This window comes from Talaromyces proteolyticus (genome assembly GCF_021365285.1).
Source record: "Talaromyces proteolyticus strain PMI_201 chromosome Unknown BGW36scaffold_7, whole genome shotgun sequence".
NCBI lineage: Eukaryota > Fungi > Ascomycota > Eurotiomycetes > Eurotiales > Trichocomaceae > Talaromyces > Talaromyces proteolyticus.
Genome location: NW_025764283.1, coordinates 125,089 through 143,874, shown reverse-complemented (window position 1 = coordinate 143,874; position 18,786 = coordinate 125,089). Strand labels below are relative to the sequence as shown.

At 48.3% G+C, this 18,786-nt stretch overlaps 8 protein-coding genes across 8 annotated transcripts; 4 read left to right on the top strand and 4 right to left on the bottom strand.

The window, feature by feature from the left end:
• The first annotated feature begins 1,004 nt into the window (after positions 1-1,004).
• Positions 1,005-3,896, top strand: BGW36DRAFT_461897 (putative acyl-CoA synthetase). Its single transcript, XM_046222149.1, has 4 exons — positions 1,005-1,789; positions 1,850-2,245; positions 2,296-3,174; positions 3,244-3,896. The coding sequence occupies exons 1-4, from the start codon at positions 1,411-1,413 to the stop codon at positions 3,681-3,683; spliced, it is 2,094 nt and encodes a 697-aa protein (XP_046070882.1). The 5' UTR covers positions 1,005-1,410; the 3' UTR covers positions 3,684-3,896.
• BGW36DRAFT_379924 (uncharacterized protein) lies at positions 3,814-5,132 on the bottom strand. Its single transcript, XM_046216271.1, has 3 exons — positions 4,574-5,132; positions 4,439-4,518; positions 3,814-4,386 (listed from the first exon to the last, which is right to left on the bottom strand). Exons 1-3 carry the CDS (start codon positions 4,724-4,726, stop codon positions 4,185-4,187), a joined length of 435 nt encoding a protein of 144 aa, XP_046070881.1. The 5' UTR covers positions 4,727-5,132; the 3' UTR covers positions 3,814-4,184.
• A 1,343-nt stretch (positions 5,133-6,475) lies between these two features.
• Positions 6,476-8,545, bottom strand: BGW36DRAFT_298429 (putative AMP-binding enzyme; the record flags this gene model as incomplete). Its single annotated transcript, XM_046211431.1, has 5 exons — positions 6,476-6,516; positions 6,578-6,810; positions 6,878-7,791; positions 7,845-8,143; positions 8,200-8,545. 5 exons carry the CDS (start codon positions 8,543-8,545, stop codon positions 6,476-6,478), a joined length of 1,833 nt encoding a protein of 610 aa, XP_046070880.1.
• Positions 8,546-8,856: 311 nt separating this feature from the next.
• Positions 8,857-9,329, top strand: BGW36DRAFT_397601 (bola domain protein; the record flags this gene model as incomplete). The annotated part of the gene is made up of 3 exons (XM_046218319.1): positions 8,857-8,910; positions 8,982-9,088; positions 9,152-9,329. The coding sequence occupies 3 exons, from the start codon at positions 8,857-8,859 to the stop codon at positions 9,327-9,329; spliced, it is 339 nt and encodes a 112-aa protein (XP_046070879.1).
• A 43-nt stretch (positions 9,330-9,372) lies between these two features.
• BGW36DRAFT_379919 (SNARE domain protein) lies at positions 9,373-11,372 on the bottom strand. Its single transcript, XM_046216270.1, has 4 exons — positions 11,021-11,372; positions 10,735-10,903; positions 10,208-10,665; positions 9,373-10,154 (listed from the first exon to the last, which is right to left on the bottom strand). The coding sequence occupies exons 1-4, from the start codon at positions 11,024-11,026 to the stop codon at positions 9,858-9,860; spliced, it is 930 nt and encodes a 309-aa protein (XP_046070878.1). The 5' UTR covers positions 11,027-11,372; the 3' UTR covers positions 9,373-9,857.
• A 1,215-nt stretch (positions 11,373-12,587) lies between these two features.
• On the top strand, positions 12,588-14,768 carry BGW36DRAFT_359805 (fungal-specific transcription factor domain-containing protein; the record flags this gene model as incomplete). Its single annotated transcript, XM_046214116.1, has 2 exons — positions 12,588-13,208; positions 13,260-14,768. 2 exons carry the CDS (start codon positions 12,588-12,590, stop codon positions 14,766-14,768), a joined length of 2,130 nt encoding a protein of 709 aa, XP_046070877.1.
• Positions 14,769-14,953: 185 nt separating this feature from the next.
• Positions 14,954-16,635, bottom strand: BGW36DRAFT_427971 (nicotinate phosphoribosyltransferase; the record flags this gene model as incomplete). The annotated part of the gene is made up of 5 exons (XM_046220483.1): positions 14,954-15,177; positions 15,229-15,661; positions 15,713-16,326; positions 16,389-16,472; positions 16,524-16,635. The coding sequence occupies 5 exons, from the start codon at positions 16,633-16,635 to the stop codon at positions 14,954-14,956; spliced, it is 1,467 nt and encodes a 488-aa protein (XP_046070876.1).
• A 708-nt stretch (positions 16,636-17,343) lies between these two features.
• Positions 17,344-18,675, top strand: BGW36DRAFT_427970 (inhibitor of growth proteins N-terminal histone-binding-domain-containing protein; the record flags this gene model as incomplete). The annotated part of the gene is made up of 2 exons (XM_046220482.1): positions 17,344-17,392; positions 17,444-18,675. 2 exons carry the CDS (start codon positions 17,344-17,346, stop codon positions 18,673-18,675), a joined length of 1,281 nt encoding a protein of 426 aa, XP_046070875.1.
• Positions 18,676-18,786: the final 111 nt, after the last annotated feature.

Genomic DNA, 18,786 nt, shown 5'->3' with positions numbered 1-18,786 from the left:
ATACCAACGTCCTAGTATACTCTTTGAAACGAGCCTTCACTCTCCTCATCTTCTTTTGGTAGACTGAGATCAAATATAAGGTTTGGAATGGGCGGGATTTTTGTTCATGCATGCCTCCAAGCTTTACCGACTGGTTGGATATTAAGATATTCATTCTTCAAAGTGCCGCGGGCAAGACCATTAGCTTTGCAGATTATTTGAAAACCCGGATCATGGCAGGCTTTGAGTATGTTGGCGTTAACGAGGGCCTGTTATAAAGAAAGCTTTGCCTGCTGCATCTGCAGTGCGGATTCGCAAGACGAGTTTGGTCTAGATATGTTGGTTGTGATAGAGAGCTTTTGTAGGAGGTTAGGGTGCGTGATAGATTATGCCGTAGACATGTTTGTCAAGGTTAACGAAAGCCATGGATGCAGAGTCAAATCAATGAATAATTTCTTGTTAAGGAACACTGAAGTAAAATCGCTATAATTGACGTCAAACTCTCTTACAAAGAAGGCTAAGGTTAATATGGAACTACTGCAACCACGCCAACTAGAAGAAGTAAAATATCGATGCATAAAGTGACTCCTAGACCTTCAATTTTTTGAATTATAAAGAGCTGGTAACTGTGGCAACACTGAAGAATGAGGTTCACAAAAGCTAGATGGTTAGAAGGAAACATTTGCCAGCGCGTCCTACGGGTAGATCATCTAGTGCTAGTAAACACTGTATTCTAGTAGATAACTAGTACATTTCTAGGAATTGATACTATTGCTATAGATACTACAGACCGACTAAATTTGGACAGGCTCCCACTATTTCGCATGTAGTTATGTGTACACCGTTACCTGATATAATACATAAATATATGTCTGTACATTGCCGAGGTTACCGGGAATCACCCAATGGCAGCAAATCATCTTCATAACACACTTTAGAATTACTCTGTATGTCCAAGTGACAGAGAGGAGGAATACACCCTACCATTTACTTTCTGCTCATCTGAATAATCTCCTGTTCCTGTTAATGACATCAATTGAGGTATGGGAATGCGGGTTAGCGTGGAGGAGGCTGGGAGCAGGATGCGGGGGCATTAATACCCCAACGAGGCTCCACCTCCAGCTCGATCACGAACAACAGCCTAGCCAGAATACATGCACCCCGTTCGTCCGGTCGGCTAACTGTATCGCTAGCCGTGGATCATTGCTGTGCTATTTCATCTCATCAGTTGCTCTCTTCGACTACAAATAGCTGCGTCCTGGAGACTGAACGCAGTGCTTGATTGATGGTGATGACGATCCAGCGGCCTCTGGGCTGGTAACATTTTATCTACCTATATATTGACATGTCTGGTTATTACAACACCACACCAGTCTATATATACACACCCCAATATACAATATACAACACACTATAACATTACATACCAAAATGTCTCATCCGCAAGACTCCGTGCATGAGCACTCCATTCGCGACCCGGAATCCTTCTGGGGTCATCATGCCCAAAGCCTGCATTGGCACAAACAACCGTCACGCGTTCTCGATCTATCAACCAAGACTCTCTCGGCCAGCGGGATAACGCACGACCATTGGCGCTGGTTCCCCGACGGAGAGCTTTCAACGACATACAACTGCGTTGATCGACATGTCGAGAACGGCAATGGTGACAACGTCGCTATTGTCTGGGAGTCGTCCGTAACGGGCGTGCGCGAGAGTTATACGTATCGGCAGGTGCAGGACGAGATTGAGGTTCTCGCGGGGGTCCTGCGTGAGGAGGGGGTGCGCAAGGGTGATGTTGTTATCATCTACAGTATGGTTTTTATATTTATCAATATTTTAAAGGTTTAAAGTTCCCAGCTGACTACTGCAGTGCCTATGATCCCCGCTGCCCTCTTTGCAGCCCTCGCCATAGCCAGGCTAGGTGCTATTCACGCTGCTGTCTTTGGAGGATTCGCAGCGGCCTCGCTGGCCCAAAGGATCGAGGATGCAAAGCCGCGAGCCATAATGACGGCTTCATGCGGAATAGAGGGTTCCAAGGGGCCGCTGTCGTACAGACCGCTTGTAGAAGGTGCCATTAACCAGAGCAAATTCAAACCCGACAAGGTCATTATCTGGCAGCGAGACGAGCTCCGATGGAACCATCCTGATAAACTGGGTGGGCAACGCAACTGGCAACGCATTGTCAAGAGTGGCCGAATGCGAGGTATTCGAGCAGCGCCGGTTGTTGTGAATAGCAACGACGGTCTGTATATAATCTACACTAGTGGTATGGTTGATGGACTACTTCTGAAGTAAAAAGAAACTAAGATGATATAGGAACGACCGGTCTTCCAAAAGGAGTTGTACGCGAAGCTGGCGGGCATGCTGTTGGGTTGAGCCTCTCTATCAAATACTTGTTCGGCATTAAAGGTCCCGGGGATGTCATGTTCTGTGCCTCTGATATCGGCTGGGTTGTTGGTCATTCGTATATCCTCTACGCACCACTGCTCGTCGGCGCTACTACAATCTTATACGAAGGCAAGCCTGTTGGCACACCGGACGCAGGCGAGTTCTGGCGAGTCATTGAGAAAAACAAAGCCAATGTCCTGTTCACAGCCCCAACAGCGCTTCGGGCAATGCGCAAGGATGACCCGGAAAGCAAACTACTGACAGAAATAGGTGCGCGGGGGGGACTCAAGTCACTGAAAGCGTTGTTCCTGGCTGGGGAACGGAGTGAACCGAGCATCGTACGCACATTTCAGGATCTACTCACTAGCCATGCAGCCCCCGGGGCTACGGTGATCGATAACTGGTGGTCATCTGAATCTGGCTCACCTATATCCGGTCTGTCACTGCTGAGTGAACTAGGCTACTTGACGGATCCATCTTCATCAACGGCGGTAACGCCGTTACCGATCCGACCAGGCTCAGCAGGAAAGCCCATGCCTGGGTTCGACGTTCGCATCGTCGACGACGACGGCAACGAAGTCCCACGAGGAACAATGGGGAACGTAGTAATGGCCATTCCCCTCGCCCCTACCGCCTTCACGACCTTATTCAATGACGAAGAACGGTTCTACAAGGGCTATCTCAAGAGATTCAACGGCCGCTGGGTGGACACCGGGGACGCAGGCCTAATTGACCAGGATGGGTATGTGCATATCATGTCTCGATCGGATGACATTATCAACGTGGCTGCACATCGATTCAGTACTGGTATGATAGAAAACCTTCCTAAACATGAAGATATATATGCAAAGTGACCGTTGCTGATGTTAAATATAGGTGCCATCGAGCAAGTGATCCTATCACATCCAGATATCGGTGAGGCTAGCGTCGTCGGTATCCCCGATAGCCTTAAGGGTCATCTCCCATTTGCTTTCATCCAGCCTCGCAACCCAGGGAGCGGTGAACTACCCGCCACCGCGAGCCCCGAACTGTTTAACGCAGTGAATAAACTCGTACGCGAGCAGATTGGGGCCATCGCCTCGCTGGGCGGAATGATTCAGGGACGCGGCATGATCCCCAAGACGCGCAGTGGCAAGACGTTGCGGCGTGTACTGCGCGAACTTGTCGAGAATGCCGTGGTTAAGGGTGACTATACTGCGGCGGTGAATGTACCGCCGACAGTAGAAGATGCAGAGGTTGTTGAAGTTGCTCGAGCGCGAGTTCGGGAGTATTTTCAAAGTCGCAAGGGAGAAAGCGGAGTCAAGGCGAAGTTGTAATTAGCGTGGTACGTACCTGAAGAATGTCGCTGGAATGGGCAGTTGGTTTAAGCTTAAAGCAGGCATGTTGAATGCACTTAATCCATACACCACGTGGCTACGGACACTGCATATCTACGTCCGCAATAAATAATGAACAAACCATATCAATTAGACTAGACCAGACCATATTGTAATAGTAAAAATAGGGAATCAATTGAATACAATGAATGCAAAATGGCGATGAATATACATCTCGCTCGACGTCGAGATATGAAAGAAGCAATATCGGACCATCTCCATACGCTGTCTTCAAAGACGGGTTCGCATGAGATCAAGAGTCAAAATGAGAAAAATATGATATCCAAGTTTAGATTTCCCGAACATCTATATTACAAAACGCCTCAACGTCGAATCGAAGAAGTATCGTAAGCTTTCCATCGTCTCAGTATTTTTGTCTACCACATCACCGTCCAAGGGAAATCGCAGGTCGGATGAAGTGTTTCAAACGAAACGAAGTGTTTAGAGAAGAGCCGCAGCAACACCAAGGACGGCAGCAAGACCAGCACCGGCACCAGCAACAGCAGGAGCCGCACCAGCAGTGAAGGCTGGAGTGGAGGGCTTGGTGGTCGAGCCGGGAGAACCTGGTGCAGGAGCAGGAGTAACGCTGGTGTAGGGGGCTGGGGAGCCAGTGCCCAGGGGAACGGGGGCGCTAGAGCTGGCGCTGCGAGGATATTAGTGACTAATTCTTCAACAAAAGGTGCATTTTGTCATACCATGAGTTGCAGACGGTAATGGTGGAAGAGAGTAGAGGGCGAGTCACGGTGTAGGATCCGCTTAGGGTGTAGGTGCCGGGCTGAAGTTCATGTTAGCCAATGTTTTCCAAGCCTGGTTGATCCAGTCAATCATACAGTGGTCACATGGACGGTCGAGCCGCCAGCAACGAAGCTGGTGGCCTCAGGGCAGTAGGTCTCGAAGGTAGTGACGACCTCTGTGATGGCAGAAGAGGCAGAAGTAGCGCAAGCGCCAGCGGCGAAGGCAAGGACGGCAGCAGTGAAACGCATTGTGTCGGTTGGTGATGTATAAGCTGGGAAAATTCCACAAGAAGCAAAGACAAGATGTGGTTGAGACGAAGGAGTGTCTGCTGGTTATATCGCGATGAACAACGAGTGTAATCGGTGTATAAAACGACCGGGAGGGAGCGATAGTCAACAAATGAGTGTTGGTGTGTGAGGAAGAAGAGAAGGGCAGAAGAGAACGAAAGACGGGACAGGGGAGTAGTAATAGTCCAGTCAGCCAGGCGCTAGGCACGAATTAGTGGGCCTCGTTAATTCCCGCGCGGCGCTCCTGCACAACGTATGTACTATTCTTGTTGCGTTGTCCCTGCTGCTGTCCCTGTATGCGAACTATGCAGTGAATATTATTATTATTTCGACAATAATCATATTATCCGGTTCACACACTATCGCTATGTAAGGTGTCAATCTGTCGATAGTATGCATATACCATTGTTCGGCAGCAAGGCGCCTCGCCCTCAGGCGCCAGCCCGTACCAGTAATATTGACCCAGTAGTAGTTGCTACACAATGTGTGCACTCCAAGCAAGTGATAACCGCCTAATATTACTTACAGTTCCTTACATACGTATGTATTATCGTATGCAATATGTACAGTAGTTGCTCATCCCTTTCTGCTTAATATTCTGTCTTGGATCGACAGAACCAGACTGAGCCCAAAGTGAACTCTGGGCCGCCGCAGTGGATACGTATGATTACGATGAGCTAGCTGGTCGTTGGTCCAAGCACCGAACATGCTACCTCAGCGTGTCCACGATCTAGACAGCTCAGCAGGCCATACAAGTGTACACTGCCCCCGACTAAGAAACAGTACCACGTAGGTACCTAGTGCTCCTCAAGAACCGTACGGAGGATCGGCGTATTTAGAGAGCGTACTGTGTATACACTGGATGACGCCCAGAGAGCCAATCGCTGCGTCCAGGCCGGCGGGGGCGACGGGCTACACCTTGCCTCCACTTAGCCCCGGCGCTACTTCCAGGAACGCCGGGGTCTGCTACCCATGGTTGGCTGCTGGGTCCCCAGACTCATCAAACAGACCCGCGCTAAGCAGCGCCACCCAATCTCCGTCAACTTTGTCGATATTCTCCTTGCCGCTCCCAGCCGGGCCTTCCCCTTTCCGGCTGTGTGGCTGAACAATGAACACTTTCTGCAAGGAAGCTTCTATATTGGGAGGCTATTGGGATGTTTCAATCGTGCCTAGCCAGATTAACCACGATTGCCTGCATTAGCTATATAATTCTAGTTCTGCAGGCTTCGTCAAGGATTCTTCAGGTTTGCGTACACTGATCGCCGCATATGTGAGGAGCAGACTCGATGCTGTCTGTATTTATTCCTTCGTTCGACCTGTCTAGCACGCCTCGCTTGTAGCCCCTGACAGTGCTGTCTGCGCCTTTCAGTCGACCTTACTCAACCTCCTCGTCTCAGGATTGAATGCAAGGCATGCATTGATATGGCTTGGACTTGGATATAGCATAGAGTTGAAACAATTCCTCTTCTTGCGCTTTTCTTGCCCCTGATGCTGTACTTACTTGCCAAGTCCTTTCCTTCGAAAAGACCTTAAGTCAACAATCTTCTATAGGACAAGACTCTTCTTTGAGACAAGACAACGATGAGCCTTTATGGATTTGGTGCTGTAGTAATTACCCTCTAGAATGCATTACTATACAATTAGAACACAAAATGATGCATGCTTTAGTAGTACACAATAAGACTGTTATCAGGGTCTTACTTCGCGCTCTTAGCGGCAAAAAAACTCTTTCACGAGCTGCTTTTTATTAACTAACCCAGCGGAAACTATTAGTAGATGTCTCACTTTTATCAACGATGTAATGAAACTTACCCTTCCCCATGGCATTACGCGGAATCGCCTTGGGCAAGATTCTCAATTCCTGAGGCAGCTTATGCATTGCGAGATGGCCTTTCAACGCCCGCCGCATATCCATCATACCCCATGGCTTGCCTGCACGGCCAGCATCTTGAGCTGTTGCCTTGTTGAGGACGACCACAGCAGCCACCTTTTGTCCCCATTTCTCGGACGGTAAACCAACCACGGCAGCCTCTGCGATTTCAGGTCTAAACCGTCATATACATAACATTAGCTTGTGATCAACGATCAAGAAATGGCATGGATAATACCCACAGCGATAATAACTCCCGCTCAACCTCGAGCGCACTCACTTTTTCACCCCCTGTCTTGATAATGTCGACACTCAACCGGCCTTGGATGAAGTACATGGGCCCTTTAGCCCACTCACCACTGACTCCTGTACCAGAGCCTGCCACTTCTCTTCGCACAGCGACATCTCCTGTGCGGAACCAACGGCCTTTTCCGTCGTTATTATCAACAAATGACTCGATTGTAGCCTGATGGTTTCGAAAGTATTCACGAAAGATTGTGGGACCTCGCAGTTGGATCTCGCCAACCCTTTCGCGGCCGTCTGCGTCAGTCTCTTCGCCAGACTGAATGACTTCATTTTTGTCCACATCCCAAAGTCTCACTTCGACTGAAGGTAACGGCCACCCCACGCTACCATCTACTCGGTCTACTGGGTCTAGGCCACAGCTGATAGCCATGCCGACCTCCGTCATACCGTAGCGCTCTAGAAGAACGTTTCCATGACTTAGCTCGGTCCAAGCTTTCTTCGTAGGGGCCGGAAGTGCCGCCGACCCAGATATATTCAGTCGTAGGTTTTCGTAGGAAATCGCTTGTTTGGCTGCAGTCTGGACTTCGGGTTTCAAATCCGATATGGTTTCCATTAATCGGGTCCAGAGGGTGGGAACGGCAGTTAAGAACGTAATTTTCTTCTTAGACTCCGTGCTGCTCTTTTCTAGAAAAGGTCTAGCAAGTCGATGCCACACTGTTGTTGGGTTGAATGGATACATGAACTCGATAGCTGAGCCAGCGAGGATAGGTGTTATAACTGCATTGACTGTGCCGTGTATATGATGAAGTGGAAGAACATGCAAAAGATAGTCTTGTGAAGAATATTTCCATGCCTCAATCAACGATTGAGCTTGTGCTTCCAACGCAGATAGTGGAAGAAGTACCCCTTTCTACAGAAGTTATAACTTAACTTTATATTTAAACATAGGATGTAATTTCTTACCGGTCGATTTGTAGTACCCGATGTATACAACATGAGACCGCCATTTGAGCGCTTAGTATCTTGGAGTGCTATGGGTTGAGAAAGAGCTGATCCCTGCATGATCTTATAGGATATATGAACTTTCGGGTTGAATTCAAGGCCGGCAGTTACAAGCTCTCGAGTCTTGCTTGCATATTGCTCAGTTGCAAGTAAAACCTTGGTCTCTGAGTTATCTAGAATATATTTAAGCTCAGCAAGCGGAAATGCCGGAGAGAGCGGCAGTGCGATAGCATCAGTGGCTAAAATGGACAAGAGCATCACTGTAGCCGTATATCAGTCTCTGCAGTTGAAAATTCAGAGTCAGAGAAATAATTACCCACGTAGTCATAGCTATTTTCTGCTAGAAACGCAATTCTATGGCCTGATAGCGAACCGCTTTCATACTCAAGTAACTCCTTGGAGCGTGCCACATCACTCAGGAGATTGCTGTATGTAAAAGCACGGCCTGATTTACTGTGTACCACAGCCAAGTTTGAAGGATTGTGAGACTGAAGAGCCTGAAATATTTTTGAATTAGGAAGTGACGAGAGCGCTCGAATGCATGATGGCGCTTGGTAGTAGCCAGCGGTCTTACGAAAGATTGAAAACCTCCGCCATGGTTGGAATAATAGGCCACTGCCACCGCCTTGTTTGCAGGCTGACAGCCACTGACGAGAAAGCATCTGTTGAGTCGTCGGCCATCAAAGCACATGCTATGATTGACGCGTACTGTTTCTTGGATCGGGAATGTATAAAATGTCGGGTTGTCGAAGATGGTTGATCGATGACGCCGGGAGTGCTGATTGGTCCTCGAACTAGCCAAGCCTTCGGAATGAGCCGCAAATCGCCAGCCGGAGGAAGCAAGTCACCTCTTCCTCTCTCCGCAGTCAATCGACGACTGGTCTAATTTGTGGAAGCTCACAAGGATCTCATGTTCTTGAATATCGCCCGGCTTGCTGAAAGGCGCATTCTTGCGACCAAGCCCGGATTCAGAATGGCAACTACATACACCTCTCCAACGCCAATAGAGGATGTCATGCGAGACAAGGTAAGCTTCTCTTCGCACGTCGTTTTCTTCTTTAGCAGCTTGCTGATACGGGTTGTGTGATTGTGTTCTAGCTTGTTGCTGCATTCACCCCGTCTACGCTGATCATACGCAATGATTCGCATCTCCATGCTCACCATGTGTCTATGCAAGGAAGCACCTCCAAAGAAACGCATTTCCAGTACGCTTCCGATGTCTACCGAGCATCTTTCTACATATGACTGAATATTTCTTCTTCGTATAGTGTCACGATAACCTCCAAAGAATTCCAATCAAAACCACAGCCTGCTCGACACCGCATGGTGTATGCCTTGTTCAAGGACGAGATGAGTCGAGAGGGTGGAATCCATGCGCTGCAATTGCGAACACGGACGCTAGAAGAGGAACAAAAGCAAGCCGAGAGAGAAAACCAAACACAATAAATGCAAATATTACTACCATATATATAATACAAGATACTGGACCGTTGTGTTACGTATTCAAGACAATTTGCGATTAATAGTATCTAGCGCCAAAAGGACTGGAGAAGCATAGTCTAATATGTACAATAGCAGTGCGATTAGGTTGCCATTGAAGGACCAAAATGGGTTGTCGAAAGGGGATAGAACGGAAGAGGCATTTGAATCAACGCCATGCACAAGACTTTTGAAGTCGACACAAGAAAACACGAGCGTACACGGGAGACTACAGTTGGGGAATCGGAAGCAGCGAAAGCAAGCGGAACGAGACGTGAATAGTATTGTAACATCACATAACCTGAAGACAAGTAATAAGAGGACTAAGCCGCTACTCTGCTCTTGTCTCGGTGTTATGCTTCTGCAAATCGATTGCTGGGCGATTGTTATCACGTCCACTTGTTACTTACGCGTGACAACGACGGCGACAACGACGACAATAATAATGATGATAACTGTGAAGAGTTAGCCATTATCATTAAGATGAATATGGAGTTAATCTTTATACTTACTAACTGCAAGCAGGATATACCACTTCCATTTCCGGGCATTTCTCGCGCTAACGATGGCGCTGTCGATTTGCTTGTTGGCATTGTCGACATTCTCTACGACATCATGAGCGCCAGCGTTGATTTGTTCGACCGCAGGTTCTTGCTGTTGGACCAATTCGGCAACCTCCTGGTACATGCGGGCGAGCTCAATCATATCTTGCTCGATCTTTCGGATAGCAGTGGAGCGCTCAAGAGCAGCCTGTCTGGCATCGTTTGCTTGACGAGTTCGCAGCCCAGTAGACTAACGCAAAAGTTAGAACTCGATATCGCACGAGTCGTAGAAATTTCATTTACCTGGAAGCTCTGCTCCTGTCCCAAAAGCACACTTTGAACTCCCTGGTCGACTTGGTCGGGAGTTGCGTCAGGGTTGGCAATCTCGTACCGTCGGCGCACTTGTTCTTGAAGACGTTTTTGGAATTCCGACTGTGCCTTCTGGTAGGACTCGATTTCCTTGCGAAGATTGCGGCTGGTCACATCAATCTGGGTCTGGACGCGAGAGTCGCCGGAGCCTGGGGTTTGCTTGATCTTCTTCAAAAGGTCACGGAGGTAGCGGAAAGTGTTGTTTATGTCGTCTTCGACATAGTCCAAGTTCTGGCGGGCGGCTTTGTCCTCCTTGCCGGTGCTGGAGTCAAGGAGTTCATGCTGCGCCTGCGCAAGTCGACCCTCTCTCTTCGTTCGGAGCTCCTGAATACCCTCGTTGATCTCTTTGCATTTGTTGAGGATGTTGGTTGTGTTGTTCACTGTTCCCATTTCTGCGGACATGGCGTCAGTCTCCAAATGCATATAACGCGACCCGCGTCACTAATACAGACAAAACTTACCATAGCCACCGTTGCCCTGTTCAACATCGCCATAACGGGCCGGAGCCGGGGCACCGTAGCCAGGCTGCTGCGGCGGCTGCTGTGGCTGCTGTTGGTAGGGATTGCTCTGCTGTTCATAAGGGTCATACTGGCCGTAGCCACCGCCCTGTTGGTTTCCGTAGTTCGAGTACTAAGTCATGAGCAATCAGTCAGAGGATTGGTTTTTACTCGTAGTTGGCTAACGCATGCATTGAATAGTCGAGTTCCCTAACAAGCAGCGACATCTATCATGGATGGCAAGACTCACACTCATCTCGGCAGACTATCGTATCACTATGCTTGATGATGACTCAATCTTCGGGTGGTCGCGCACAGAAACTGGTGCGGCTGAGAAAAGTATGTATGCAAGGAGGTGACAGCGACCGAGCGACGACGGAGGACACGACGCGTTTCCCAATTGACACAAGGGGAGGACGATTCGACGGGAGGATATACAAAGTAAAGGTGTACAATAATAGTCAAAGGGTGACTGGAGTGGCAGATGGGAAGAGGCGGGCCAAGGCAGCAGTGGACAGGTAGGAGAGAAACGAGAGACTGACTGGAGGCAGTGGTAGTTGGCAGAGGTGGCAGCGGCTGCTGGAGGCGACAGGAATCCGTTGGTGGCGGCTAGGGGAAGGCTTAGTACGACGGTTCTCCGTAGTCAGCAATATGACTGCCTCAGGCTCCGACAGATTGACACCGCTGCGGCCCTCTCAGGAGGCAGGAGCACAGCCTGCGACTACTGTCTAGCGCTGCCCCACCTGCCCACTCTTTGTCCTCCTATTCCACCTATTAGACTATACACCATTACGCTATTACACCTCTGTTTATTATTATTATCATCATTATTATTTAGTGCCATCAATGTTCGATATATTATCTATCACTAAATCATATTCACGATGAATTTATCAACCTGGGCGAGCTGAGTGACTCTGCACTGCGGTTAGTGCGGTAGACTACGTCTGTTGAGCCAGCTACTACTGCGATAGTAACTAACCCTAACCATGGTATCAGCTATATACCCTATCAAACCATTGTGTGGCTTGCACGACCAATGCAGACATGCAGCCTCGGCCAGTGACGTGAGAGCTGGGCTCTACACTTCCCAAAGCAGCGCCTCCCGACGCATCGCCGGTCCATCCGGAATGCCCCACGCTCGTGTACATATTGCAAGGCAATGCACGCTTTCAAGGGCCTCCTTTCACGAACCGTGTTCGGCTGGGCTTGTAGAAGATGCGATCTTTGAATACGAGCAGCGTCCAACAACAATTCCGCCTAGATAGGCTCCAACGTGTACGGCGTACGGATACAAGTGGGAACCGTGCTACTTTCCACGTGGGGAATATGCAGATGTACGTAGTTAACATGATGGCTACGAGACAATGCAGATTGCCATTAAGCAGCAGCAGTCAGACTGCGCTGCTTTGTTGTTCTTGAGAACAATCAATCGATTCAAATAGGACAAGGCCAAGTCATGTGACGAGGCATGACAGCCACAGATGAAGTCAACCCATGTGTAAGACTAGCCAGCCAATATTAATATTAATATTGATTGTGATGAATCAATATTAGTATGGGCATTGATGTGCTATCGATTAAGCTATACTACTGGCCTGGAACCGGGGGCCCCATTCCTATTAGCCAGCACGAGCGGGGTCGGGCTAATGCCTTGCGCTTTACCCCGGACTGCAACCACACTTGCATTATGAAACTCGATGCAGTCGAGTTCCAGTTCCCTTCGTGACTCGTCTATAATGTTGTGATATCCTGCGAGCGTGTGCCACCTGCATTTCTTGTCTCCTTCACTTGTAGCCTGTGTCAAAAGCCTGACGATGTCTCTGAAACGAAAGTTGTCCGACTTCGATCCTGTCGCAGGAGAGTCCGCCGGTGTCTTCGATCTCGACCTACTGTTTCACACCCCTGAAGAAGAATTAGCATCAACTCCGCTGCCAGCGCGCAAGATTTCCCGGCACAACAGCAATCACCGCGACTCGTCATGGCGTCTCATGGGAGACAAAGCAGTCCCTCTGTCACTGCCATTGGCTAACATGGTCAGCGCTGTGCAGGAGCTCATTGACCCGGGATTCATCCCAATGCTGGAGGAGCTGGATGAAGAAGCCTCAACGCGCTTTTTGAAGCCTATCCCGTCTCATATATCCCCCGAAGATGTTGATTATCTTAGGTCAAAGGGAGCCCTCACCATACCTGATCGTCCTCTTCGAAACGAGCTGTTGCGCGCATATGTGCAATGGGTCTATAATTTTATGCCCTTTCTGGACCTACACAGTTTTCTGCAAGCTATTGCAGAAAATGATGTCAATGTCAAGATCAGTCTTTTCCTTTTCCAAGCGGTCATGTTCGCAGGAACAGCGTTCGTGGATATAGAGCATCTGAAGGCTGCTGGGTTCGCAAATAGGAGAGAGGCTCGGAAGGCATTTTCTACGAGGGCAAGGGTCAGTATACTTGTTTTCTATTAATCATGTTCTCTACTAATCGGATTCTAGTTACTATTTTCGTTTGATTACGAGGACAACCGTATTGCGATTCTTCAGGGCCTTCTGCTTTTGACTTACCATCATGAGAGAGACCGCGGGTTGCAAAAGGATATTTGGTATTGGGTCGGAGTGTGCAACACCCAAGCACAGTCAATCGGCCTAAACCGTGATCCGACAAAATCAGATATACATCCAGATATGCAAAGATTACGGATACGGCTTTGGTGGTGCCTCTATTCTCGTGATCGATTAGTGGCATTGGCTTTGAGACGGCCGACTCAAATAAATGAGGGTATCTGCGACGTGCCACTCTTGCGGATCACTGATTTTAAACTTAAACCATTCCCTCCTGCCGTAACCAGAATGCTTGGTTGTGAACATATAGGAGATATATCACACCAGAAACGTTTAGCGATAATGTTCATCGAGAAAGTCAAATTATGCCAATGTTTAGGAAGAGTGCTCTCTGCACAATACGTTCCTTCGAATTGTGCCTTTGGGGCAGCCGAGAAAACAACAGTCACACTGGTTCCTCGACAAGCTTCAGATGCAGAACTCGAGCGCTGCAGCCAAAAACTGGATGCCTGGGTAAGCAATCTGCCAAGGGAAGCTACTTTCAGGTCATCTCCGGGACTGCAGCTTGGGGACGGAGAAAATGTTCTTCTCCTTCATTCGTCAATGCTGCGAATGATATATCACGCCACATGCACTGCCTTATACCGACCACGAGCCTCCTTTTCTACCGCGAAGTCGGCGACAAAAATGCTTAATACAGCAAGACAGAAGATGCGAGACGCCGCATTGGATACAGCAGGTATTGTACATGGACTCAATCGCCTTGGTCTGACAAAGTTTCTGCCTGCATCGAGTCTAACTGTCGTCACACCCGCGGCTGTGGTGCATTTGACAAACTTGACCTCGACAAATCAAAATGTTCGCGACGAAAGCGCATGGAACTTCCGCCAGTGCGTTGACGTGCTCAATGGTCTGAAGGATATCTATCCTGCCGCAGACTACGAGACTGCCTGTCTGCAAAAGGCTGCACAGATACAATACGGGCAGGCCTCGAATCAAAACTCTGTCCTTGTCATGGCAAACAGTATCCCAGATCTGGCTAATAATTATGAATCAGGTCGAAATAATTTGTCGAATAATAATAGGATTGTTGTTGAACTTGATGAGGACGGCTTGGAGGACGCTGACCTGTCGTCATCTTTCCCCATAGAGGATGGGCAGCAAATTATACCTCAAATGACCCCTTCTGGAAGTTGGAATCGGGATATATTTAAAGAATGGATTGTGGATTCGGACGATGGGAGAAACAGCCTTGAGCCTCATCAACGAGGCAGCAGCCAGGTTTTTTCCCTGCCAGAGGCTATTGCGAATGAGCCTTTCGATGATGGTATGGATGTGTCACCCGAGTTTATATCTTTGTTTGAACCTCATCAACTGTATACTTCACCACTAAGAAGAGAAGTTATTACGGGGGATTTGGAGAAGGATTTAGGATTTTCATAAATCTTGCAATGATATAGTTCTATTGGATTCTATTTCGCTATCACGCCACACAAACTGTATGAATAGCAATACCCGTCTAGTTTTTCGAGCGATTGTTGCAGTGTCAGGTATTAATGAGATATCATAAACGTGCATAAGACATGTGTCGAAAGTCTAAGCAAGCGATAATATATTTTTCGTTTTCGTTAGTCGCCTTTCTTGCCCCATCGGGAGGCCTCGTTGCCTTCCTCCCAAACGTTTTCTACATATCCAAGCCTCCGCTTTACTTCCTGAACAAGAGCCTTGTCACCCGTGTTCTTGCCGAGATTGTCGCTGAGCTTGACTGCTGGACGGCCTCCAGCAGATGCGATTTTGATAACGATGTTCAGTGGCACGGATTTTTTGCCGTCGGATTTCTTATTGAAATCGTCTAGATATTTATTAGAACAATAATATAGCAACTTGGAAGCGAGATGCTTACTCGTGAAATAGGTACCAACTCCAAAGGTTGGTTGAAATCCTGCTTCCTCGGCGATGGCCTTGTATCGGAGGCACGTATCAACCTTCAAGGCATCGGAAAAGACGATGACTTTTTTGTCCGTGATACCTTGATTGTCATAGAACTCGCGGGCCAGCTTCACAAAGTTCTGTGGATCACCAGAGTCCTGCCGAATGCCTTGGAAGACCTGCGCATATGTTTTAGGGTTTTTGCTTACACCATCCTGTGTCGGCGCTTGGATCGGTGGCTTTGTGCTTGCTAAGCTTTGTGGAGTTGAGCCGACCGTAGTTGCACGGCTTGATGGAAGTGTTGCATTGATGCCGACTTCAGGAGTGGTGAAGTCTGGTAGGGGCTGACTGAAGGCATCAAGGAACGCAGGCGTTCCAAATGTGTCTGTGAGAGCGATGCCCAGAACCTGAGAGGAGTCAGCTTGCTTTCAGGACTGATACCAGGAGAAATAACAAACCCCTTCCCCGAAACAACCAAGCCAGTAGCGAAGGCCTAGTTCGTTTGCATTCTCATAGTCATTTGTGAAGGCGGCAATACCCATGTACCATTCGTGAGCGACTGTGCCCACAGGGTTTACACCATATTTCATAGCAAAATGCACGTTGCTGGTGCCAGAAAACTTGCCCTTTGCTTCCTTCGCATCAGACGCAGCTCGGCATAACCCCCGCATCACTAGGTCATGTGTATGGTAATCTCTTCTTCGTCGAGACCCAAATTCGGAGAACACACAACCATTCTCCAATAAAGCGAGTCCCTTCTTATAGGTGTTCTCCTCTTGGCCGTCATGATCCCAATCCCGGTCGCAGAATTTAAAATACGCCTCGCTGGTAAGCGCAAGGAGCGGGATTTCGTACAGTATAGTTTCCACCCACAGACCCTTGATGAGATATTCAAGGACGCCCAAGTCATTGTCACTGCCTGTATCTTTTGTCGGCGTAAATTTTATTTGCACTTGTTCGGCAGGCTTTAGGTGGAAATCCCGGAGGTATTGGAGGTATGCGTCGCTAAGGTACGGACAGAACTTTTTCAGGAAGTCGATCTCGTCGGGTTTCACTGTGACATTTCCTAGGCCTGATCATGCATATACATAAGCCTCTGATCTAGATGAGGGATTCAAAAGCTTTATTTCTCACGGTGGATTTGTTCTGATAACCATTTGTATGCAGCTCGCGATAGCTTCATATCTGGAGTCCGATTTGTAAAGCCATAGGTCACATCTGACAGCGCCAGTTAGGTTTTACTCAGGGTACGGCTATGCCAAAACTCACCAACTTGTGGGAAATACTTTAGGACAGCGCATTGCATTGTAATCTTATACAAGTCTGTATCGAGGAGGGAGGAAATTCCCTCCGGGATGGAAGAAGTAGCGCCTGAATTCATCGTCGCAGATATCATTCACCAGCTCACTCAGTACCGTCAATATCGACTATGCAGCGATATGAGATATTGGATGATAGTGGGCCCGTCTGCCTAGAAAAAGGGCCTTGTTGTGTGAGCTGTACAGGAAGAAGGCTCAATTGACATATTAATTGAATTACGCGGCTACTCTGCGGGGACATCCGCGTAGTACAGTTGTGTTCCCCCGCGTATTGGGAACAGAATGTTGGGGCTTCTGGGTATCATGCCTTAGTCACATATAAAAGATCAATTTTTGGACTCTATGAGCTTCTGCTAGTAAGGATGTGATTATCGTTGAGGCGGGGATATCGAATTTATTGTTGTATCCCATGAATTTGCTGCTTAAATAATGTATGACGTAGATGCATATAGACTTATTGGGCTTGATATGGGAGCGCAATATACCAACATGGTTGAAATACATGAACATATTTCTCTGAGTTACTCCAAAATACTAGTCTATTCACATATCGAATTACAGTCCAATATTATGCTGTTTTCTTTTTGTCTTAAAGTAACCTTGAATCCGTTGCGCCACATATATCACGTGATCGAATTAGCCACTTCTTCTAAACGCCTCCGCATCCCGAAGCTACATTCACATCGAGATCAAACCAGCCAGCCAGCAAACAGGAAGAACAAACAAAGGCGCATCTTTCTGTTTGTCTGAGAAACCAAAGAAATAGCGATATGAGCTCAGAAGATTGCGCCACTGTCCTCGAACAGTTCGTTCACGATGGTGAGACGTAACCGTCTTTCGCAATGGCCTTGACTAACAATAATTGAACAGTTGCAAATCTGCCTGCAGAAATCACGCATTTGATGGAAGAGGTTCAAGCAAAGGATAGAGTCATTCAAGAGTGTCGCACAACGATTAATTCCCGCGACAACAGCATTCAGAAATTCATCAAACTCAACGGCAGTCTCGCACCCAACCCGAAAGAGGAACAGTACAGTAAAACAATCCTGCAGAATCTGGACCGATGCCAAACCCTACAAGACGAAAAGATTCAGCTTAGCGAAAAAGCATGCGTTCTACTCGATCGTCAAATCAAAAAGCTTGACTTCAAGATCCGCGATCTCGTAAGCGACGGAATACTGTCTAATGACCCGCCACTCCCATCGCTCTTTGACAATAAGATCCAATATGGCGATCTTCCTGCCGCGTTTTTGCACGAGCATACCTCGAGTGAAACTCCGAGCACATCCTACACACCTCTTAATCCAACATCTGGCAATGCGATTACGCCTCTTGCCGTTGCGCAACGAATCAACCAATCCAGCTCTCGCGCTCCTTCCGCAAACCCTCTAGCCACCCAAACACCAAGCCGTAACTCGGCCCCATCCACACCGACTGCAGCGGCTCTGCATCTCCAGCAGAGACATCGCGAGTCATCCGCCGGCGCCGTCGATAGCAAACGAAGGCGTTTGAATGCGTCTCTCGGCACACTTCCCGCAGCACCTTCAAACCTTCGCCAATCATCCTTGGGCCCAGGAACGCCAAAGGCCGGTACGCCTGCTGCAAGCCGTGCGGGTAGTGCTGGGCCTCGTACGGGTGGCGTGACCAAGAAAGCGGCTACGAAGAAGATTGCACCACATCAGCAAGTCAAGAAGATCAAATCCAGCAGCAATGGCAAGCTAGTGAAACGGTCATCCAGCGTCGGAGTAAGAGTCAAACTCGGCAATAAGCAGTCGCCTTCTGCTGGCGGTGGGGATGAAGAGGATGACGAGTCTATGCTCAGCAGTGCCGACGGTTCTGAGTCTGAAAACGCTAGCGTTTCGCGTCGCCACGCACATGGTCTAAGTCTTGATTCTGACGACGAAATGGAAGATGAAGAAGACGAGGGAGGTGAAGATACTAAGGTATACTGCACTTGCCGAAGTGTTAGCCATGGGGACATGGTAGCTTGTGATAACGATAATTGTCCTTACGAGTGGTTCCACTGGAAGTGTGTCGGGCTGACTAGGGAGCCATTGGGAACATGGTATTGTGTCGAATGCAGACAGACGTTGGGAAAATGACACATATCCCAGCCGGGACAATATTGGACGTGACTGTATGTTACAGATTTTTAACGACTTTTATATATGATATTATTACATCCCGGCAATTCTTGCAATGAAAGTCTTCAG

Excerpts from the sequence above, each read along its gene's own strand:
- BGW36DRAFT_379919 (XM_046216270.1), bottom strand. Across the intron at positions 10,666-10,734 it reads ACAGGGCAACGGTGGCTATG|AAATGGGAACAGTGAACAAC; the intron begins GTAAGTTTTGTC and ends CCATGTCCGCAG. Across the intron at positions 10,155-10,207 it reads GACAGGAGCAGAGCTTCCAG|TCTACTGGGCTGCGAACTCG; the intron begins GTAAATGAAATT and ends CTTTTGCGTTAG.
- BGW36DRAFT_461897 (XM_046222149.1), top strand. The coding sequence starts at position 1,411 with ATGTCTCATCCGCAAGACTCCGTGCATGAGCACTCCATTCGCGACCCG. Across the intron at positions 2,246-2,295 it reads GTATATAATCTACACTAGTG|GAACGACCGGTCTTCCAAAA; the intron begins GTATGGTTGATG and ends AAGATGATATAG. Across the intron at positions 3,175-3,243 it reads TGCACATCGATTCAGTACTG|GTGCCATCGAGCAAGTGATC; the intron begins GTATGATAGAAA and ends TGTTAAATATAG.
- BGW36DRAFT_379924 (XM_046216271.1), bottom strand. The coding sequence starts at position 4,726 with ATGCGTTTCACTGCTGCCGTCCTTGCCTTCGCCGCTGGCGCTTGCGCT. Across the intron at positions 4,519-4,573 it reads CGACCGTCCATGTGACCACT|CCCGGCACCTACACCCTAAG; the intron begins GTATGATTGACT and ends CATGAACTTCAG. Across the intron at positions 4,387-4,438 it reads ATTACCGTCTGCAACTCATG|CGCCAGCTCTAGCGCCCCCG; the intron begins GTATGACAAAAT and ends ATATCCTCGCAG.